General features: G+C 42.1%; 2 protein-coding genes across 2 annotated transcripts; one reads left to right on the top strand and one right to left on the bottom strand.

Annotated features, from left to right (window-relative positions):
* The first annotated feature begins 29 nt into the window (after nucleotides 1–29).
* On the top strand, nucleotides 30–3333 carry r3hcc1l (R3H domain and coiled-coil containing 1-like). Its single transcript, XM_051070289.1, has 7 exons — nucleotides 30–266; nucleotides 359–511; nucleotides 729–922; nucleotides 1279–1349; nucleotides 1524–1619; nucleotides 1727–1867; nucleotides 2677–3333. The coding sequence occupies exons 1-7, from the start codon at nucleotides 30–32 to the stop codon at nucleotides 2727–2729; spliced, it is 945 nt and encodes a 314-aa protein (XP_050926246.1). The 3' UTR covers nucleotides 2730–3333.
* A 3369-nt stretch (nucleotides 3334–6702) lies between these two features.
* On the bottom strand, nucleotides 6703–24341 carry LOC108875730 (lysyl oxidase homolog 4-like). Its single transcript, XM_018664843.2, is given in 15 exon segments — nucleotides 6703–7707; nucleotides 7810–7921; nucleotides 10137–10273; nucleotides 10646–10761; nucleotides 11731–11974; nucleotides 12063–12225; nucleotides 12793–12960; nucleotides 13059–13213; nucleotides 14668–14848; nucleotides 15565–15772; nucleotides 15902–15937; nucleotides 22377–22585; nucleotides 23308–23447; nucleotides 23450–23977; nucleotides 24074–24341. Coding segments are annotated over 15 exon segments (2736 nt in total). The 3' UTR covers nucleotides 6703–7636.
* Nucleotides 24342–24552: the final 211 nt, after the last annotated feature.

Raw genomic sequence — 24552 nt, 5'->3', positions numbered from 1 at the left:
AGCAGGTGCTCTAACAACATAATTTAATAATGGAGTTGGAACCACCTAAAGAAGACTGTGCTCCAACCCAGCAAACACCCACACCTCCCTCTCAGTCAAAGAGACCAAGTCAGGCTTTATACGTCCCCAAACAACGACTTAATGCCTCCAAAGACAAACCTCAGACTCAGGGAGAAGTTAAGCCGAGACCCAGGCCTCGTTACACCGACAAGGCACGAAAGAATGCCAAGAACAAGAAGCACAAGGCTGGAGGGGAAGATAAGACAGTACCTGCTGGAGGAGAAGATGAAGGTCAGGCACCAAACCGTGACATCAAGCCTGATGTGAAGGAAGAGCGCTACAGGATGCAGATGTACAGGTTAATGGACAGCCTGAGTCGACCAGTGTGGATGCAGATGTTACCTCACGGCTGGAAGAAGCGTCCCCTCAGGAGGAAAAAGGGGAAGAGGAGAGCTGGGACACGTTGTTCAACGATGATGGAGATTGTTTGGATCCACACTTGTTTGAAGAGGTGAGTTCTGGATGATACAAAACAAGATCTGATATCCAGGGGAACATTCCCCAACATTCACATTCAGTGGCATTCACTGGCATTCAGTTGCCAGTTTATTTGTACATGTAACTAAAGCATTAAAACAGAGAACTATAATTCAGGCTTAATGAACATTATCCCTTTCATTCTTCTCCCATCTGTCCTCATCTGCACACTTTCCTTCTTCCTGCTCCAGCTGGCTGTGAGGGAAGGTAGAAAGAAGGAGTCAATCCAGGAATCCAGGTTTGATTACTACAACATGGACCGAGGTGATGATGATGAAGACGACATCGACCTCAGCGAGGATGAACTTTCTCACATCATAGAGATCTACGACTTCCCCACAGAATTTAAGACAGAAGACCTTCTCAAGTTATTCCAGTGTTACCAGTATGTATAATTCAGTGTACAACAGCTAACCTTAAAAATATATTTTTCAATTACAGTATAGTCCCTATTCATCATTATAATCTGCTGCATTTTAAGATTAACATTGGCATCTTGAGTAAAACTCTTGGATGTTCAGCATTTTCTCCTAATGAATGTTTTCTCTGGGAGCTCATGACTTAACAAAAATGGGATTAAAACTAGAGTAAGTCTGAATTTGACATCTCAGGAAATGTTGGGTCACTGATGCATGCACTGTATCTGAGAGCCAGAAGTCTCAGAGGAATCTGTTTTATCTATGTTTGGTTTTTGTAACTTTTTCTTCACTGCTTTTGTGTGACTTCTGACTGTGTTTTCAGACAGAGAGGCTTTGACATTAAGTGGATCGATGACAGTCATGCCCTGGGCCTCTTCTCAAGCCCTATAGCAGGTTAGTTAAGCGCTGTCACATAAAAGGTGGTTTCGGAGGAGAAGACCTTACAGTTCATCATCCTCTGTAGTAATTATTGTTGTGTCACTTTCGCCTGCCACAATGTTGCCAGTTAGATTGAGATCATATTGAACAACACATCATGTATGCAGTTTGTGTCTTTCCCCCTTTCAGCCCGAGAAGCTCTCAGATCCAAAAATCCACTGATGAAGGTGCGACCACTCTCCAAATCCTCCTCTGCTACAAAAGCCAAAGCCCGCAGCTGCTCAGGTACAAATACAGTCCTCTGTTCTCCCATGTCTATGTCATTGATCTCACACATTTCTATAGTAGTATAATATGTGTCTCTCTTCGTTCTCCTCTCCACCCACCCCCAGACTACCTCCTGCCTGCTAAAGAGAGACCTCAGACGAGTGCGGCACTGGCTCGCAAGCTTGTGATCGGTGCCCTCGGTGTAAAGAGCAACCTGACGAAGGAGCAGCGGGAGGCAGAGAGGAGGAAACTCCAGGAAGCGAGAGGTGCACATACACAGAGAAATTATATTCAGCTTATGATTATGGAGCAATGACATGACCAGCAGAACCTGTTCTGTGCCTTCGTAGACTGGTCTGTTTATTTTGTGTATTTTGGTTGTGTGCTCTCTCCACTAGTAGTCTTGAGTTTTGAAAAGCAGATTGAAATACTACAGATCCACAAGTCAGGCTGGCTGTTGCTAAAGTAAATGATAAGTTTAATAATTGTTAGAGAGAACTTGGGTGCTCAAGCTTCGCATTACAGTGTTTTCACCACAAGTGGGAGCTGTTGTTGTATTTAACAGAAAAAATGGAAAGTGTAGTTGCAAATTGATACCAAGAGAAGTTGCTCTCCGTCCATTTCTGTGCAGATCATAACAGGTCTATAATCAGTACAGCAGCCATTTCCCTTCGCAGATGGAACATAAGTATATAGGCACAGAAAACCACAAATGGCCGTCCACTGAACAGCCAGTCAGGAAGTCAGGGCCTTGAGTATAGCAAACTAAAAAAAGCTCCTTTGTTCTTAGCATGTGTGCACTGCTGTGCTCTTTATTTACAATCACAACACGCACAGCAAATGTCAGTGCAGACGTGCATCATGTGCTGAACATTGTGTCCTTGGAATGGATGCCACGTATGGCTGCATCCAGGGATTAATTTACAGCTGCCTCTTCAGTCTGCTTCAGCTTCACTCCCCTGCATGTGGAAAGACGGCGACATAAATTTAGAGCAACAGATGACCAAAGTGTAGCTTATTTAAGTGCTTTTGCTGATTGATATGTTGAATGGTCTGTGTGTGATTTATCTTTCAGAACAAAAGCGCTTGGCAGCCAAACAGAGGGAAGATGCTTGGGAGGGGAAGTGACTGGACAAAAAACAACCCCCCCGACTGTTTTTTCTTCTTCTTTTTTTTAGATTCCTTGATTCAGCAGAGGCTAAAGACTACTCTGTTTCTTCTGTTGTTTTTCTCAACTAGCCACACCACCTTACCACCGTACTTCCCAGAAATGGATTCCCACCAATTTTCCTTTCTTCCTGCCACTGTCTGTTACCCTTCAGTGTTACCTCAGATGAGAGCATCCTACTACCCTCTCCTTTATCTTCTTACTGTCTTCGTTCAGGGACTCTTCTCTCATCTCTCTCACCTTGCTTTCATATCTGTAACACTGTAACAAAGGTCTGTACTGGAGCACTGAGTCTAATCATTTGTAATTTGTAATTCGCTGAAAGGATTATTTTCTGTGTAAGCCTCATTTTTGTCATTATATGGATTTTTAAAAATGTTTTTAAAATGACCCAAATAAATCCACCTGTAAATCTAAGGGCAGGAGGTTTTCTGTTAAAGATCATTGTTGTATATGAAGACATTGTTGAAATTTGATTCTGTTTTAATGGGTTGAATTAAATGTTGTGTCGTTGTTTACAGTTTAAGGCTTTTATTAAAGTTTTACCTTATTTTTAAACCTTCATGTCAGGTCTGTGTTGAACTGTGTTCTGTGCCTGTCTAAATATTTTCAATGAGAGGATTCTTTTGTGAGAAGAAGAGAATTGATGATGGTGATGATGATAATCTGGTTTTCATCTGTTGTTACAGAGTTAACGTTTCCTGGACGGAGATGCTTGTCACCATCTTTCTAGCCAGTTAGGATTAAGAAAGTGGTGAGTATTTTAAGTCAGTGGACATATAGTGAACACTGAGACCTTGGAGGAGTGTCCCATTATCCCCTGCTTGTCCATATCCAAAAGCAGCAACAGTAATCTTGTATTTGGCTGATGACTCAGTGGACCTCCCAGTTTACCCTTAAAGTCCATTACAGATTGTATTTTCAGACATTTCAGACCATCATTATTACAGTATTTGTAGCTAGTATATTTGAAAACTAAATCCTAAAAATGTTGTATGGGGTCTTCAAATAGCTGCACAGTCACAGATCCAGGGTCTGAAAACTTGAGTGAATCTGTTAAGCAGATATGTATAACAGCTGTAAGCATTTTAATTTGTATTAGTAAAATACAGTAAGTTGTTAAATAAATAATCATAAAAAAGTTCAATTTCATCCCCCATTTTAGTGATGTTTTCACTTCACTTGAAGTATTACATGATCTACTGGTTGAGGAAGTTGTCTGACACTGGGGTTTACCACAACTCTTTCAAACTGTCTCAGATAAAAAACATTGTGGTGGTCAGTCTCAACAGGCTGTTTTTCTTTATTCCTGGAAAGATGAGATTTTTGACTTGCAGCAGTGTTTATTTAATTTGATTTTTATCCAAATTCAGTTTTTGAATTCAGAACCAACTTTCATAATTCACTACCAGCTTTCTCAGACGCACACATCCAGGTTCAGGTGACGTTTTTGACAGCTGCAGGCCGCTGCCTCTTCTGAGGCTTCACCCAGCTGACCACAGACCACGTGGCACCGCATCTCCTGCACCTCCTCAGCCAATAATTAAGTCCCATCCTCCAGGCAAGGAGAAAGAGTTGCAAATTTGCCATTTATATTCTCAGTTATTGAACTTTATATCAAGGTAAAACGTGAAAATGTGCTGTTTTTGGCCAGGCAGTTAGCTGTGTATATGGTAACAAATGTTAACAACAGCGTGCTGGGTGCACACATGTTTGAAAAGATGTCCATTCATATGAAATAATTATGTTGCCTGCAACTGATCAGAGTTTTTGTGTGATATTCAGTTCTACCGCTGCCAAATAAGCAAGTCTAAATCCAGGACAGAGCCTGGTTTGTATAACTGTGCAGATCAGTGGCTGAAGGCGACTGAGACACAGTGCCACGTGGCTCATAGTGGGCTAATTAAAGTGCTGCAGCCTCAGCGGAGGCACCATTACATGTTCTGTTTTTAGGTTAATTAGTCATGCACAATGAGCACTAACAAATTCACATTCATGCAGTTCACATACAGTCTCTGCAGGTACTGATGTCTTTACAGAGATTCCTTGTTTACAAAGATGCTTGTGTGCAATAGGATTAGTGGATATTGGTGTATTCAGTACATCAAACATTCTCACAAATTTGCTAAAGTTGATAAGAACTGCATCTGACAGCATATGTCTTTATGGACACAAGGGCAGAAAACACAGCAACAAACAATTTCAGTTAATGAAATTTTTTTTACCATACATCTTTATTTAATAGGGATGTTTTAAAAAATCAGAAGACGTATTATACTGTATGTTTTAGTTTTTTTGATGCCTGCTGGTACACACTTGATGTCTTCTGCCATTGAAGAGCTCTGGTAGGCCTCTGCTGGTTTCAGTACACATGTGACCTCCATAACCTATTTACATGACTTTTCACTGCGGAATAAAAGCAAATGGACAAATTTTCTTGGTGCATCTGCCAGAACAGAAGCAGACCTCCCTGCGTGCTGTTGTTCTTGCAGCTGAACTGCATATACAGCCCATAGCTGCTCTTTACCATCATCGTGTGAGATCTGAACCCTGCCCATAATCTCATGCTTTGCTGTGGCTACATAAGGAGTTGATGTACCGCAGAACAGCCTACTGGGTGCCTTACACACAATCATTAGATTAACAACACAAACACAAACCACTACTGAGCAAGTGGTGGTTCCACATGCCAACTCTGCCCTATATGTGCAGCACAGAAGCCCTGTTATGTCATGGAGCAATGAAATGTGAGGTATGGTCCAAATGAAGGAATAATCTGATGTCCCACCATAATAAAGGACCCTGGTTTGGTAGGGTGGTGTGTTTCCTAGCACCAAACACTGTCAGCAAAGACAACTTACATCACCGTCGTTCATATAGTTTGATCATCACAGGGGCTATTATTATTATTATTATTATTATTATTATTATTATTATTAATTACCAGATTTGGCTACTAGCTAACTTCCACCTGCTGAACAGAGTGTGTGTTTTGTGATAATGATGCACACTTTAAGTGAGACTATATACATTTTGTGAGAAGACATGACAGTCTAATTCTAAAGAAATTAAAAGTTGAATTCATATACAATAAAACACACTGTTCCTCACCTCAGTATACCTAAGGGTTTTGCTGGTACAACTTTACTTGGTTTGGTATGACCACTAGCTTGATGTTAGCTAACTTTTAGATAAATGTTGCTGTATTGCTGACTTTACTGATTTAGTTTGCTGACTTTGTGACTCTCCTACAGTTACAATAGCAAAACATTTTGGCTAAATTTGGCATTATCCTATAACTGTCACTTGTAGCTGCAGTGGCCAAAGTTGAACAGAAGTTAGATCTCGTTTTAATCACTGGGACAAATTGACTTCCTTGTATTTCTCATTTGATTTTAATTTCATATTTTACTTACAGAATGTGAAAAATATATTCCACTTCAACTCATAAGGGAAAAATTAGTCATGTCATGTTTTTAAAGAATATATATCAAAGTATATGTAATGCAACAATCGGGAGCTATGAGAGTTTCCAGTGTTTGTATGTGTTAATCAGTGGTAATGAGGTTGGAAAGAATCATAAAACACAGATTAGCTCAGGCTCCCTGGGAAAAGATGAGAAACCCAGTTGCTGCTGAAACTTTAGTCTCTTTAACTCTTTCTTCAGTTTGCTGATGGAAACAAAGATCAAAATGCTGTTGTGCTCTGACAATCAGACTTACATAAACCACTGTATGAACGGCCTGAACTGCTGTTAAATGGTAACTTCACTATATTAGTTATCTTTATATATAGGATGAATTAAATATAGGAATCTCTTTTAGCAAATTAGAAGATTCCCCAAATCTTCTGCAGAAACTGTAACATTAACCATTATCTTAGTTCTGCATTAGAAGACCCTGCAGTCAAATAACCATGTCTCAAATAACCATACAGTTTGTCAATCTGACGTTTATTCTTTCTCTACCATTACCAAGTACTGTTAAAAGCGCAATACCGTGGTACAACCAGATCTCATCTGATGTTACCGATGTTAAACAGGTAAAGAACAAACAAATGAAAATACTTATCATAATAAAATTAACAATACAAAACACAGCCACACAGGGACAAGGTTCAACTCAAAAGTACATTAAAATTCTGCATAAATTAGAGACCTAAAGAACAATATTCCAGAGAGGTAATATAAAACTGTACATGACAATACATTTGCAATACATTACAATATTTATTCAAATAAGGCAAAATAGCACCATGAAATAAAAAAATCTCATTCAAAACCAAAAACCACACAGTTGTAACAGTAAATACTGTATTTTGTAATGTGAACAGTGAAAGCACATGAGGCATATACAGAGTTTTGTTGATGGTCTGTTACCTGTTTTGATATTATACGGACAAATGCCTGGTGATGTACTGTAAAAGTAAAGGATGCATTGTACTCACGTGCCTTCATGTCATTACTTTGTTAAATGCGGTTATGTTTTGATCAAGGGAATTAAATTTGATTTTAAAAATTCAAGGCAAGGTTTTGTAAAATTGTAAACTACTCTACGTTCTATCATGGTGACATGAGACTTGTGACAGGCCTAGTTTGGTCTCTCCCTCTTTCCAAATTTCTTCTTCTATCTCTTTGACTTTCTAACAGGAACAGTCACTACTGATGGCAATTGGTCACTGGATGCTAATTAGTCATTTTTGCATGAAGTCCCTCCCATACCATCCCAGTTTCCCACCCTCCTCCCCCTGACCCTCATCTTTGTATTTACTGGCATGTCATTGTCATTCACCCTCCTTTCCCTGACATGTTGAGGTGTGGTGAGGAGTTGTACAGTTGTTTTGTCCTTATGTTTGCGTGTTCTTTAATTCACAAGAAGTTGTTGGAAATCTGACGTTGGTGGTCAAACAAGTCCTCAACCTCTGCGCTGTAAGCATCACCTGAAGAAAACAGATGAAGAAGAGAATTGGCATACATAGCAGCATGTCAGTATGTCGAAAATGAGAGGGTTCATATGCACTGAGAAAGTCTTAAGACTCTACCTGCATGGCATCCGGACATGTAAACACGTGCTCCATCGTACTTGCACCGACATCGCATCACGTTGTTCTGGAAATCAGACTCAGCCATGTCTAAAGAAGGGTTGACCTCCACCTGTAAAAGAGGAGAGACAAAAAATAAGATGCTACGAGATAAGACAAGACAAGACAAACCTATTGTCTCAACATTTAGAAAACTTCATTCCACTTTGAATGATTTACTTTTTGACTTGGCCAAGGAATAGTTCAACATTTTGGGAAATACATTTATTCAATTTACTATCAATATCAATCTCATGTCTGTCTTAGATATGAAGCTGGCCAGCAGACTGTTAGCTTAGCTTAGACTGGAAACAGGGGAAAAACAGCTAGCCTCACTCTGTATAAATTTAAGAATTTTAAAAAGTTTTAAAAAGTTGATGTTTTACAGGGGGGTTATGGGTGGGACTACTTCTTGGCAGGGAGCAGTGACTTCCTGGAGCCTCTGCTGAAAGTACCTCCCTGTCTAAGTCTAGACTATGGACACTGCAAGTAGTGTCTTTTAACAAAGCAAGGGAACAAGTGAGAAAGTAACACTGCTTCAGACAGTTAGGAAACAACAGATTTTCCATGGGGCTGACTGAGAAACCACAGGATTATTGTTCTCTCCTTTTCTATATGGCTCATGATGTATAAATTGGGGGTTGAAGTGATGCATGACATCACTTTCCACTGTTATCTCCATGCAGAAAAAAAGGCCCAGAGATGCAGATGACAGTTTTGGGTTTGGATTTAAGTTGCAGCCTATCATTAGCCTGTAGCCATGGTTGGTTGCCATGGTTTGTTGTTTTCCACCCTGTCTGTCTGCCTGCCATATATAAGAAAAGCACACAAATGAATTTTCCTGATGCACACATCAAACAGATAACCTGACCACATATTCAATAAAGCAACCCAGTTTCATTTTTTTATGTACAGTATAAATTTTGTGGTTCCAATTATATTTATAAAGAAAGGTTTAAGATGTAAAATATTCATAATAATGTTTTTTTTTCATTACATTTTACGACAAATTTGGCATGAAGAACTTCATATATTTTTTAATATTGCCAATGATTTCAGCATATACTTTATTGTCCCGGTGTAAAACACTATATTAAGTTGGTGGCAGTTGATAGTCTTTTAAAAGTTCTTGTAATAATGTGAGACAAAGGGCCCACAGCCTGTTTTTACAGAACAATGAAAGGTTGTCACTGTCATGTAAAAGGTTTTGCAGCTGATTTTTAAATGACGGAGCAATCAGGAGCAATCAAGCTGAGGTGGACATGACTCATCAGTTTAAATGTATGGTCCTAAAAATGGCTGCCACCCTGCGATACTTGGTAAACGCTCAAAGAAACACCCAGCTGCATGAAAGACGAGCGAGCGTTTGCTCCCTCCCTCAATCTCTCACTTTTATGAGCAGCTCAACTACTGTTGAGCCACAACGACCACAAAGTGCTGCTGGGTCACGTTGTCATGGCAACGGCGGATCCCTGCTTTATGAGGTATATGTGGTTTTATCTCTTAAGACGTGGCTCGTCACATGTGACACTCACACATCGAGGTCGGACCACTCCTGCGTGTAGTTTACATGTGGTCCACGCACACACGTGCAAGTCAAACTTAAACATCTTGATTTTACGTAAACACTCAGAAAATAATTAGAAACTGTAAACATCATCACTTTGCTGCCACTAAGCTGACAGGAAAAAATAGAACAAATGACAGAGAGGGAGGACAGATGAGTAGGTCACCACAGCAGATTGGATGTCTAGAGCTTGGCGAGACGTGAGCGAGCTCAGCTTCAAACATAAAAACTCGCTCTGTGCAAATGTAAAGTGCTGATGGAGCTTTTCCACTGCCAATAGGCCCGTACTTTCTGAGAGGGTGTACTAATAGCAGGGCTACTTTCTATATAAATCCAGACTAAATTCACTTTCCCTAAATAGGCACACACCCTTAAAACTGCATACATACTGTACACCTGAATGGCTGGAAGCACAGCCAAAAGCCATTTAACTGAAATTATAGTCTTTTATCACACTTATCACTTATCTCATGTGCGCCTTCAGATGTTGAAACACCAACCCCCGGTGTTTGCCCTGTTGTTGCCCTGTTCTTTTCCTTTTCTTTTTTTACTTTCATGCCTGATCTAAGAGGTTGTGTACGTTCATCATGAAAACTGCAGTGTGGATTACTTTTTTCTCAGCATTATTTTTCTCTCTTAGACAAGTGAACATGGTTTATATAAGAATCTGGTGACAGTTCACTTTAGAGCATTTCTTTTTGGGATAAACAAGCCTCCTGACCTGAAAGATGTATTCACCAGGTCGTACATCTGTGATGTCGACCCACTGGCAGTCAATGTCGTGGCGGTATGTGTCCCAGCAGCCAACTGAGATACCCTGCTGTCCCATGTTATAGCAGGCATACCGTTTATGGATACCTGGAAGAGAGAGGAAAAAAAATAGTTGGAAACACGTGAGGAGAGATTAAAAAAATCACTATAATGTGTAAATTGTCTTTGCTGTCGGTGGCTGTGGATTTGAATGTCTACCAACAAGCTGAAATTATAACAAGATGATTTAACAACCTGATCTTTTTTTGGGGACTTTCAAATGAATAGAAAGGATCTGGAAGCCAAACTCAATTTAGGCTTGGCCCCCGATCTTACAGCTGACTTTGAATGCTCATTATGGGATTTCAGCTTTGCACTTTTATGTATTCTCAATTCTCTTGTTTGTCACGACTCTGCCCTCATTTCCAGATTTCCCTCAAACATCAGATTTCCACAGCATTAATCTGTAATCTGTCTCACCGTCAGGGCAGTAGGTGTCCTCCAGACAGAAGCTGGCTTTGTGACCTTCAGCCACCTTGGTCCCATTGAGGGTGAGCAGATCGTAGTGGGTGAACACCTCAATGCTGTGGTAGTGCCTGAAAATGGGATCAGGGTGGCAAGATTAATACACGAAGGAAGTAAAAAATGATAAAAAGTTAGTGAAAGAAAGACCTCCAAACATACTGCTGCATGTTTTTTGGTTCTTAAGTGTCACCTTCTTCATCCTGTGAAAAAAGGAACACCCTGACGTTTAATTTGAAATGTAGTGCTCATAAATCCTGTTATGTTGTTGCGAAGGCGTCAAACAAACACGGACAACAATTGTAAAAGCACAAATATCAGTTTGGTGTTGCTCTTTCTCTCATTATGGAACCATTCCCAGAGCAGATTCTACCGAAACTGAGAGGCAAACCATGTGTTTGCTGGTTGGGGAGGTAGTGATTGGGTTGTGGCTCGGGAGACACAACGAGCTGTGCCTCTCGTTTTGGGACACCGAACCACAACCGCTGAGATAAGAAGCCAGGCTGCTCTGAGTGCAGTCATGGCTCTGACTCTAACAACTGGGTGACCAGTGAGGAGGATGTTTACTGTAAACATCATTTTGCAGGATAGAGGATTGTGTTTATTGCATTGAATAACAGACTTTTATATGCGTTTCGGTTATTTATAGTCCAGATCTCAAAAATATCACTGGACTATGTTGCACCCAGAGATCCCATTTCACTCACCAAATGTTAAATTCCCATTCATCTCTTGCTGCAGACATTTCATTTTTTAACCTCTGGTGGCAACTGTTTTTTTTGTTTTTTTGCTTCTTTTTTTTGTGCCACCTCATAATGATGCCCATTCCAGTGCCATGGAAGAGGAGGTTAGACAGTTTCTCCTTTCCAACCAAACCCTACAGCAGCTGAAATCACCACATAGTTACTCCCTATCTGGTTGAAGGCGTAAAATGAGCAGCTGCTGGTTCGAATGAAAACCTCTAAGTGACACAGTGGCTTGGAGCAATCACTGCAGATGTCTGGCTCATGTTAGGGATCTTCTTTTCCTCTTTCTCATCTTACCTGTGACACTGGTGCCATATCCAGCTTTCTCTGGAGGCCCGGGGTCGGAAATCGGCGCGGCCCAGATTCATGATGCGAGAGGAGAAGCGCAGCAGGCGGCGGTGTCCGTAGGGCCAGTTCATCCTGGCGGCTGAGGAGGACAGGCAGTTCTCCTCATTGGCGCAGGTCAGCAGGTGGAGGGGTCGATCCTCCAGGTAGGCTGTTTCTTGGACAAGCTGAGCGTCTAGGACGAGGTCAGGAGCAGCTGCAGGGGGTCAAGACTCAGAGTTTACATCACAGTCACTGCACAACAAACACAAATATGCCATTGTGTTTGCTGGTTTTGGACTCACTCTCCACACATGTGACTCCTGCGGCCCTGCCTTCTCCTCCTCTGGGACAGTAGACGTGTGTGTTTCTGCGACACTGCTGGATAGACATCTCAGTGCCGATGCAGTGGGTCCCACTCAGCACCACCTCCCCAGCATCTGAGGAGCCAGGCCAGTACCAGGTTTCCTGCACAGAGACACAAGAAGAGAACAAATTAGCACACAAAATAATTAGAGTTCATTTGTACTGTTGCCTTAAACACTTCTGGAATAATGACAAGGAAACGTGAAAAATGGAGGAGCTGGAGTCAAATAGCAGCCTCTGCTATGAACAGCAAACCCCCCCCATTTTTTTTAACCGGAACTATCAGTGCACATTATCACATTTTCCATTCTTTTTTCACAGTTTTAAAACTGCCTGTTAAATGTTCCTAGCAGCCCCCCCTCAGAACACACTCATGCTGCCCTTTCCATGCACACTTCTATTTTCAGTTTGTTTGCTCTGTGAATTTCTCCCGATCTCTCTTCGCCTCACTTTCCCTCTTTTATTTTCGGTGAGCTGGAAGTGGACGTTTGAGAAGCCTGTAATTACCTCAGGCCTCGGTAATAACACAGCACAGACACACAAACAGCAGGACGAAGAGCGAAAGAAAGAGAGAGAGAGGAGAAGGAAGACATATGGGAGCACAAAAGTTTAGAAAAGGAAGGAATGAAGTAGAAAAAAAGCATCACTATTTTGTGGTGTGTTGCTTACCTGATGAGCTCTTGAGGCAAATCCCAGTCCCAGCTGTCGACACACCACCATGGCCTCATTGATGCCCCAGTTCTCACTGCAGACGGATCCCCAGCGCCTCACTCCTCCGACATCCATCAGCACCTCCACACGGCCCTCTGCTGGCTCTCTGCCTCCTGCCAGGCGCACCTGAATACGGAGGGAGGAAAAGCGGTTTTTTCTTGTGAGCAATACCTCTTAATGACTATCTGTGAATATGCTGGCATGCTTTCGAGTGTGTTTCTTACCGTGGTCTGCATGCCAGTGTTGGGCACATTGCAGCGGATTGCTACATCCTGGGTGTGTTTGCAGCTGTAAAGTGGCACCACTCTGTAGCGACACTCTGTAATGGACTTCTCCCTGCCTGTGCACTGGACACTGTTCATGTGGATGGGACCAGTACCTACAGAAGAGGGCGTGAGGTGACAGTTGATAGAATCACATGTGTCTTGCTAAGCGTAGGCCACATGCAAGAAGACACACACACAGAGACAGTACATAAAAGTCTCTAAAACCTGATGGCCCTGCAGCCACAGATGTCCACAGAGAGGGATTAAAAGCCCAGACATGATCGGGACCTCTGATGTGGCTCTGAAACTGAGCTTAGCCAGAGAGCTTTTCTGTCTAAATGACTGTACTCTGTGCTGCACACTGCACACCAGGGCCATGCTTTATAAACCAAAATAGAACCAAAATGGCAAAATGGAGGAAAATCTTTGAACGCATCTATGTTTGCGTAGGTGTGTGAGGCCCAGGCTAATGCCCCATAGAGCCCTATAATTTGGCTTTAAATAGCTAATGATGTCATCAGGTCTAGCTTCGAGTTCTTTGACTGCACTACTCATGAGCCTTCACATGCCTCCTGCGACATACAGATTCACCTCTTCACATGTTTTATGTTCAGACGACTTCAGTAAACAGGCCTGAGACAGTAAAAGCCACAACGCTCCTTTCTCACATTTAACCACGTTCATTATTGAGTGAACAACACTATAGTACCTAGTTTAATAGAGCCCTAAAAGGAGCACTCAAATGGTTTCCATCAATTACTTCATTAAGTAAAGTAGAGAGAGGGAAATGCACCCACTATTATAGGACATGCTATGTGCTCATTTGGGCAGAAAGATAATGGGAGGAAATGAACGTGATTACAGAGTTACTGCAGAGGTACAGAGGACAATAACTGAGTGTGAGAAAGTGGTGTCTATGCTATTTCCTAGGAAAATGTTTAACTCTATTATTGCGAGACAATTTTGGTGACCATATTTTCATGCCTGCAACAAAGACAGGGCCAAAACAATCATGTCTTTTTGAATGTTTGGTTGTTCTCAGTGCTGATTGCCTGACATCTTGACTTTCAAAGCTGCGCTAGCTTTTCACACACAACCAGTTTATTTTGTCAACACATGGTCGCTGGAACCACCTAACATAGCTTACACTCATATAATTAGTCATGGGTAGATTTCCTCAACAATCAGCCTCTTCGACAGAAGTAGAAGTGAGGCTGTAAACATTTTCTCTGCGTTTATTTGTCTGCTCATGCCCATGCTTCTTGGAGTGCTGCATTTAGCAAAAGACATTGACTGAGAAATGTTTAGTCTGAAGGGTTCACTGAGCTGATCATGCTCAGGGTGCATGGTGAACTCAGATACTGATTCAAAGTCACATATAACTGATCCGATCAGCAGCCAATGGTCTTTATTGTACTCTATGATAACTGACCTGCATGAATGTCTCACAATAAACATTAAGTGAAGTATAATGCATCTTGAAAGAGCTTTCTTTCTGTGAGACTTTGAATCAGTATCTGAATTCACCACGCACCCTGAGCTATGTGTGTGGCTATGTTTATCCTACCCTGTCCCAGTTGAGCCTTAGTGAGAGCCTCCTTTGCTGTCCCGAAGCCCAGCTCCCTACAGACCACGCTGGCTGCAGTCATGTCCCACAGGTGGTCACACACAGTGCCCCACTTGCCCTCCTGCAGCACCTCGACACGGCCCTCCCCAAGACGGGGCCCTGCCTTCAGACGCACAACAGGCTGGAAAGAAAAAGGAAGAGTTTAGAGAGAAATGGTTTGTGATGTGGGCATCTTATTTTTTTAAAGCTTATCTGGATCTGGTTGCTCAGCTACAATTTCAGATTGGCTCGCCTGGCTCTGTTTAAAGTTAAAAAAAAAAAAAAAAAAACACACCTAAAAGTCACTCTGTAAATCTGGACAGTGTCATCTTAACGTTTTGGTTTTTGGACAGATTAACAGATAAGTCGTAGTGCATAAAATCTTAGAGGTGCTGATAGCCGAATTGTGTTACCATTGAGCAATGCTAGCTGTTTCTGCTTGTTAAGCTAACAGGCTGCTGGTTGTAGCTTAATATTTACTATTCAGATATGAGATATGATATGAGACCATGTATTGTACTGTTTTTGAAGTTTGACATTTGGGAAAATAGTCTCTAACATGCAAAGGGCTACGTGAATATTTATATATCAAATATGAAAATCAGGTAAAATTAGCTTAGCTTAGCATAAAGACAAAAAAACAAGCAAAACAGGTAAAAGTAAAAACAAGCATAAAACACATAATATCTTTTTTGTTTAATCTGTACATAAAAAAAGAGGGTTTTTATGGGTGGGGTGGGGGTTATGTGCTGGCAGTATTTCTCGGTGCACTGACATAATGTTTGTGTACAGATTAAGCAACAAGATATGTATTAATTGCCAATCTATATTTTTTTAACTTTTCTCCTCTACACTGACCGGCACGGGAGGTGGTGCAGGCGCTCTTCCATTACGTGTGAACTGGGATCCAGGAATACAGCGGACCACAGCATGCATGCCTCCCCTGCATGGCACATCACTCCTGGGGAGGGACAGCTGGGCCTGACACTGTGACAGAGAGGCCTCCACACCCTGACACTGCACTTTCTCCACCCAGTAGGCCTTTTTAGTAATCTGTGTCCTCAGCCTGGAAGGGGAATGAAGTGGAGGAACAAGTAGAATGACAGGAGAGATTTATTTGTATTTACATGAATTAGAATCCTCTGTACTGAGAATATAAAGTTATTATGCTTCAGAGAGCTGATGTTAATTTTACCTGGATGAATCAGCTAACTTGGACTCCCACTGTTTCCTGAAAGACAGAGAACATCACGCTCTTTTTTAGGGTTACAACTGTACAGCTTTACATCCAGTAGACTAAACAACCAGCTTATATCCAGTCTTATACACTCCCACAGTCTACTCCTATGCCCCTGCCTCCTGCCCAATCTCTTTTTTTCCTCCTCAATCATCCTTTCTTCTCTTCCTTGACACCCCATACTCTTCCATTCTGATCATCAAACCTTAAATAAACAAGCCGAAAGCCATAAATATGAAGGAGACACAACATGCTGGAGAGGGCGTGTATTCTTCTGGATAAACATAGCCTCGTGTAAGAGACAGGGACTGAGGGAAATTTGCAATAACGGATCACATAACTCCCCATTTCTTTCTTTCTTCCCTCTCAAACCACTACCTTCTTGTCATGACTTTTTTTTTTTAGATCTTCCATTTCCACATTCATGGGTATTTCTGTTTTAGTGTTTGTCTATATGTCTACAGTGGATGTCTGGTTTTGGGCATGCATGTGGAAAAAAGCCTAAAAATATGAATAAACCACTATACATTAATCCCTTGAAGAAGCCTTATTGAGGTCTGCCAACTTCAACAGGGTTTTCAAAACTGTGTCTAGTTTCATAGGTATTACCTTAAACTAGAGTCAAATCCTAAAGGGAAACTGTGTATACAGAAAATGAGGCCCCCTATGCCTGGGCACACACACACACACACACACACATACACACACACACACACACACACACACACACACACACACACACACACACACCCCATGCCAAAACCTAAAACAGCGAGAGAAAAAAAGGAGAATTCAATAAAAAGAATGATTCACAAACCAGGCAGAGTCTGGGAAGTGTCTTTCTACAACACACACAAACACACACACATCAGAGCTGACCACTTGCATCAGCCAGTGTGACCACAGACAGGTGCAGCGTGACTGACGCCCTTCATGAATGTGCCTGAATTAAATGAGTCAGAACACCAAGTATAGACAGGAGCAGAGTTTACTGTACGACCAGATTCATGATGCAATTAAATATTTAAAATGAGACATGTTTCATCTCTGGGAGAACCCCAGTACCCTGGTATTCCACAGGTTATTATCCACAGTCCCAACATTAGATGAGAAATGTGTTTGAGGCTGGAATTAATCCTGAGCCAGAGAAACTACTGGATGGAACATGTGAACCACAAATCATTCACAATCCAACAACAGGCCAGACAGTGAGGGGCAAACTTGTATATACAGTATAATTTCTTTAACAGTACAATTTCCACCCTAATATAAGTTTACATATTATTATTTTGTTACTTCTTCTGCAGTCCAACAGTAATGAAATGTAATTCGAACAGCCCGTCTGGTTCAGACAGCTGAATACATTTATTTATCTTCCTCTTTTACAGTGTGCAGGCTCAGTGTGGGTAAATCTGCAAAGAAACTCAAAGTCTTTGCTTCTCTCTGCATTGTACTTGTACTACCAATACATTAATGCTTGGAAACATATCATTGACATATCATGACCTTTCTGAATTGATATGGTGAGCGAGTTAGCAAACAGCTGCTTCTTTACACATCCAGTTATGGAGGTACACCTGTTGAATGTAAGTCCAACATTCACTCTCTTTTAGCTCTGTTTTTGGTCTACAAACTCCTGAGAAAAATATCTGGCTCTGTAGCTGCTAAACGCTTCACTATGTTCACAAACTACAACCAATGTTTATATGTCTGCTGTTTGGTGCTGAGCAGGTAGTTTGGTAGTTTAGTAAGTTTTTTTAAATAAAACTTTTCATTGAAATTAGCTACCTGCTGCGAGAGAGCATTGAAAACCATCCTTTTTTGTCTTCCCTCCTTCTTTTCCCCCTCAATTCTTTCCCCCTCACCCTATTTCCTTTTGTGGCATTTCTTCTTTTCTCTCTCTTTTTCCATTCTTCCTCCCTTCCTTCCTATTGCCCTTTCTCTTTGTTTAGGTTTCAGCTGATCTGAAAAGCATGAAAGTATATTGATCAACAAAACAGGATATAGAAACACAGGCTGTTCCAGGGTAGATTTCTCTATGCTGATGAGACAGAACCTATGACTTTTCTGTGCAAAGTCAATCAGTTTATGTATATGTTAGCTGTGTATGATGGTGTGTGTTCACTTGTGTCTATTTGCATGCATGTGTCTGAGGCTATCTGTGTGTGTTTGCACAGTTTAAAATGTTTCATAACTCTGATAAATCAAAGTGAGAGAGACAGGCCGTAAGGAGGTGTTAGTTCATGGTTTGGAGGAGGGGGAAAGAGCACTACCCATATAATTGCCTGCTGTGCTTGGCAGTGTCTGCTCTGTGGTCGAGCAGTAGCATGTTGGTTCACACACACCAGACATGGAAATATGCACGTACATATCAGCTTTCCCTGCCTTGCCTCTGTAAAAACAAAGCTCTTTAAAAACCCCAGCGTCGTTACCCAACACTATGACTGCATGCTGGGAAACACGGAGCGAGTGATGTAAGACTGAAGTCTCTGTGAACTGGGCTACTTTTATGAGCATCACTGAACTTCACAGGAAGAGCAAAAGTGTATGGTTTCCAGACACATTTCAGTTATCCTGCAGAGAGCTGAAAACACTGTGTGTGATGTTCTTTGTCAGGTCGGAAACAAAAGTTGGAGCTGAGTTAAGGCTTTCTCAGTCTTATAAGGAGATTTAAAGGAAGGGAGGTGAACCACAGTATCAAGCCTCAACACAACAAACAGGTTGTGACCGCAACACTTCTGCTGAATCCCTTCAACCTGGATGAAGCTCTCTTACTTCTCAGGATCTTCAGCTGGATGCCAGGTTTTTTATGCAACTCTGACCACACAATACCATAAGCCACACTGGAGAGAGGAGCTGGCTGTCAGGAAAGCAGAGATAACCTGTTATTATGCTGCATGAATGCAAAGCTGCCTGACTGGAACAATCAACTCAGTCAGGAGACAGCAGGTTGCCACACTAACTCCACAAAAGCCTCTAGACAGTCCCATCAACCTCCGTGGAACAAAACTCAAAGGGGTCATAATGATGTACTTTCCATGAAATGTGGGTTTTAGTATAATTGCAGCAAAGGAATTAAGTGTGGCCTTAAAAAAGGCTGTAACTGAGGACGGGAGAAAAAAGGAGCAGGGGGTGAAAGTAAATTAGAAGAACTGAAGAAGTTTTAAGTCAGCCTCAAAGAGAGTGTGGATGTGATGAAACAAGGGAGCTGGAAAATGGTTTTAGTGCTCGCCTTTTGTAAGCATGGCAAAGTGGGGGAGTATTTAAACATCTGTAAAAACGCACTGAGCAACTTAACAGGCAGAGACAAAGGCAGTCACACCAAAAAAACAACCACATGGCCAGAGAGGGAAATGCTGACATAGCACAGGCGGGTGCAGCAGGTTCAGTCGAGAGAATATTCTAGATTAGAGGATCGCTCAAACCATAATTACAGCTGTTCAAGTGGATGCAAACCCTAAAGAAGAGCAGGCATGGAGCACTGCCAGCACAATGGGTAGCATCGGGAAGATGTTGTGTTATCATAAAGACTGATGGAAAAATTGGTTACTTTCACTTTTGCTATTGTGTGTGATACTGTTTGTCACAATTTCAGTAGTAACAAGAAGACCAAGCATCTACAGCCATGCTAGTGGCTCCTGAAGGTTGTCCACACAGTAATGCTTTGAGCTAAATGCTAACATCAGCATGCTAAAGCTCATAATAACTGCTGTTAACCTGTTGATGGAGAAGGTATAACATTTGCCATATGCAATACGTTCCCATTCTTGGTTTGGTGTATTAACATGCTAACATGCTCAAAATGTCAAAATGCTTATGTTTAGGAATTATTGTTCACCATGTTCACCATCTGTTAGCATGTTAACATTGCGAAATTAGCTGACGTGAATGTCATTTTGAAGGTATTAAATCAAAGTATTGGACAAACTGAAATTTTGATCTGATGGTGGCACTAGATTAAAAGTTAGCAAGTTGCATTTTATTTAAAAATATATTTCAGTCTGGACAAAATTGGTGCACTGAGAGACCAGCATTGCTACCCCCAGAGCCACGCTGCTGGAGGGGCTAAAATGTCTCTTGCCACCAGCTAGGTTAGTCCTGATACAAATTTAAAAGGGAACATTTTGAAAACATAAACAGCATAAACATCTGACTCAAAATACTTGATTGCAAATGCCAGAGATCCACCATATGCTGTGTTCTTTTCTGTGAAAAAACCCAACCTACCCCCCTCAGCTGTTTACTGTCAGACAGAAATGGCTGCTTGATTCATCTCCCACGTAGCTGGGTGGAGGTTGACAAAAAACAAACAACATTCTCTGGCCTGATCCTGTCTTTACGTAAACTGCTGGTTGAGTTCTTGGCACAGATATGTGATGTTTCTCCAGAATACTCTGAGGTGTTTTCACCGCAGAGAAGTCTACATTAGCATTAGATTTAGAAAGTCAGAATGATGGACAACTAGGCTCTGACGTCTTTACTCTATCTTCGATGTGAGAGGGCTCATAGTTTAACCAGAAGGACCAACATAAGTAAAAGTGAGACGCTTCTTGCATCATTGCATCTGGACTACACTGCTTCATTTCAAGGCTCTAATGCTGGTGGTGAACAGGGCAGCTGAGGAGAAGCCTGTACCCTGCTGCCGAGCAAAGCAGAGCAGGACACAAGGGGTAATTATTGGCAACATGGAGAGACAGATGGTGCAGGGCAGGCCAGCGGTCAGTACAGTCGCCCTGTTAGCCAAGCCATAAAAAGACCTCTGTGGGCAGACAGACGGACACACAGAGGCTTGTATTTGCATGTGCACAAGCATGTGTGAGTGTGTTTGTCGTGTTTATTTGTGTGTGCACATGGATCTTGGATGTAGTTTATGTAAGGTCTCGTAGGATGCTGTGTGATGAGGGTGGAGGGAGGGATGTATTAGCATGTGTGTGTGCAAGTGAGGCATTGGGGTTTTGCTGGTATGTGTGTAAGAGCTTTGAAGGTTTGTGTAGGAGCTTCAGTGGATATTTATGGCTAAAGTTAGACAGATGAGTTGGATTTATGGGGATAAAATCAACATAACAACCTGACATTATTAGCATAGCCAATGATTTGTGTTTGAGGGACAATGACAGAGCTCTGAAAACATGAACAAACAGAAACCTTAAGTCCTTCTTCTTCCCTTTTCTGTTCCACTAGCTTCTGATTTTCTCATAGAGGGTTTATTTCATAGGTCTGTCTGAAAAGCTGAAACATATTTTTGGACTTTTCCGTCTATATGCTGAGGTAAATGTGTATTTGTGACCATACTACATAGTAAAATTTTAACACATTATAATTTTAACAAGGTAAACACTGTGATGTTTTACCGGGATTCAGTCGCTATATCTCCCTTTTGGCTGTAGCTGTTGAATCCTAACAAACAAATCATGATGTTCTCTTTGTTAAAACGTTGGAAGTGTAGTCAATTTTAAAACTGCACTAAGTGATGTTTTGTTCACTTGGGGGCAGAGGAAACTAGCTGTGAAAACAGTACTAACATATCATCTTACTTTAGCATTTATGTGAAGTCATGTCTCTGTCTCTGTGTAGTTTTGTGTCCTGCCACTAAACCCTCTGCTATGTTCACCAGCTAAGTTGCTAACTGTGTCTGTCTGCAGATTTGTACTGTGCAGGTACGTGCAGTGGGTTTCTAGAGCTTTTTCACTGAAATCAGCTGCCTGTTGTGTCTGGAAATGGTGTTGGTGTGAGCTAATATAATATAATATAAAAAACTGAAAGAAAACATGACAACATGTTACTTTTATTATAGAATGCTGTTGTTTAATCTGTTAACTGGTTTAAAATTTATGAATGTAATTTGTGATTTAATTTGAATCTTCTCTGTTAAGGGATTATTGTCTAATGATTTTGACAGAGACATACAGAGACATTAAATTGCCTCTGACACACCACTCTGCATTAGAAAGTGCTTCTGCACACAGTTCTTTCTGGGAGTTTCTTAATTATGTGAGATTAGAAACCATGTATGGGAGGATTCATGTAAAGACATACACCATGATGATGATGATAATCTTGTAGTCTGGATCTGACATTAATAACATACTCTCTCAAACTATTTTCAAGACTTGTTTTGAGGCCCTCTCAGCCAATGTGGCAGACAGGCCTGGCGGACAGCCGGGCTCGGCTAATACCACAGTGGACATGTCATGCCAAGTGTGGTCGTACTAATGACAGTAGTTGTGGTCAACCTCTACTACAGGGGGATGGAACAACAATCCAGGCATGGGGCTGCCTAATCCATGAGGGGATGTGTAGTCCACCACACTTTTCCATCCCTTTCATAACTATACACCCACACAAAGACACACACATCCGTTTTTATACACACTCTCTCTTTTTCTGTTTCCTTCCTCCTCTATTACTCTGCCGTGTCCCCTCACATACTCACCTGTAGCTGATTTGGTCGAACGCCTCTGCAGCAGGGAATCCTAACATGCCACAGACGACCCTGCTGCTGCTCATGTCCCATCCCTGGTTACACACGTGACGCCACCTCCCAGCATGCTTCACTTCCAGCACTCCCTCCGTCACCAGACCGCCATGATTTCCCAGCACAGGCCGTAGACGCACCTCCTCTAAGTGAACCCTATGAGATCCCTGTCCATGAGAGAACGCAGCTTTTGACTGATTTAAACATGACTGATTATTCAAAAAAGGAGAACTGACTTTGTTGCTTTTTGTACTGACACAGGGAGAGAAATGGATCTTTGTCACACTTATTGAAGACTTTACTCCAACCTCAACCCACATCAACCAAGCTTTTGTCCTGCACTCCAAAAGAAGAAAAATTTGATTTCATAAACATGACCTCATCTTTGATCAAACAACACATTGTTTATTTAAATATCTGCAGACACTACACGATCGAGAGAATGATAACATGAGGAGATGCTATGTCTCTAATCATCACACTCTCTAATCATCTGCATGACGTACTGTAGGCAGCAGGATGGAAACTAACAGAAAACAAAGAGTTTGCTTCATGTGTCATGATGATTACAAAATGGTGAGGAAAGTGTAAAACTCTGCAAGTTGAAAAGGAAGAAAACCAAACACAAGTGATAAATGTCTTGCAATTTCCTCTGTTATGAAGTTCTTGCACGTTTGAAGCTGTTGAGCGACTGGTGTTTTTAACTAATTAACTTCAGGCCCTGCTGCTGCATATGAAGTGGATCTGGGAGAAGGTTTGGTTTTAGCTTTGTCTCTAATTATATATTCCCACAAATGACATTTCAGCATAGGAGTCTGAATAAAGTGAAACTGGTGTACTTCTTTGGTGTGCACTAGAGGTTGTGCTGTCTGTGTGTGTGCGTTTTTACCTGTGTGTACTGAGCATCAGCCTCCAGTCCCATGTCTGGATAACCTGGGTCTGGTTCCACATGGTTCCCACTGAGCTGCTGATTCCTGTCGCTCCCCCTCTCAGACTGGAGTTGGGAATGAGGCTGCTGCTGCCTGTTCACCTGCCCTCTGCCTCCCGTCTCACTGCTTGTGGACTGCTCCGCGCCATCTCCTGCCTCTGCCTGTAGGCTGCACCATTTATCAGATGTGAAGGCAGCTCGTGTCCTTGTGGCAAAGCCTGGCTCACCTGCTGGGTCGTTCTGGAACCTCCTCGATTCCGTCGCAGGATCTGGATCTCGTGGCCGTTTTCCTGTGGTGAGACGCTGCTGCGACGGGTAGAGGATGGGTTGCGATGGAGGGCAATCTCATGACCTCTTGCAGAAGAAGAGGAGATGTGGGCCACAGGTGGAGCTGGAGGGGACACAGACTGTGGCAGTGGGTTTCTCTGTCTTGGTTGGCTTTGTTGTTGCCTGGAAGATGAAGTGGCCTCCCCCAACGAGACCGGGGGGAAGCCAGGTCTCCTTTCTGGGCTGCAAATGACCCCCAGGTCCTCAGCGTGGGTGCAGTCATTGACTCCCCACCCATTGGAGAGACATTCTGCAATAGAGAGCTCTGTGCCCCTGCAGCGCACATTGTCCAACCAGATCAGACCTAAAAACAAGAAAAGCATGTGGTAAGTCATTGAATCATTAATTAGTGAACAAGTAAGTAAGGTTTTCAAAACTAAATATACTTGGCTGGACATACCTTGCCCCTCACCAAACTTGGCACTGTGCGCCCAAGTAAAGCTGCGTTGAAAGCCCAACTGTCTGCACACCACGTTGGCCAGGTTAAGATCCACCTCATCATCACACACGGTGCCCCACGCTCCATTATAGAACACCTCCACACGCCCCTCATTTGCACCGCGCCTCCCTACACCTGCCAGACGAACAAGCACCTCCTGAGCTGACAGCGGAGGGGGGTAGAGGAGAAGCAGGAGGAGGAGTGTGGACAGGGAGCTGAGGCACAGCATCCTGGAGAAAAATGGAGAATGAGGGACACCAGGTAAAGAGAAGTACAGCAGCACAGAAAACAGAGAACATACATGTCAAGTAGAAGCCCCATAAATAAATATGCACATGTTACCGCAAAAATCCCAAAAATCACACAAAGCCATAGAACTCACATTCCATTCTCTGACAAAACATATAATTAGAAACTTCTCCTCTAACCCTAATGGGACA

This window comes from Lates calcarifer, linkage group LG5 (assembly GCF_001640805.2).
Source record: "Lates calcarifer isolate ASB-BC8 linkage group LG5, TLL_Latcal_v3, whole genome shotgun sequence".
In the NCBI taxonomy this organism is placed as follows: Eukaryota; Metazoa; Chordata; class Actinopteri; family Centropomidae; genus Lates; species Lates calcarifer.
Note: the sequence above shows the minus strand (reverse complement) of the source record. Positions and strands in the feature narration are given on the sequence as shown.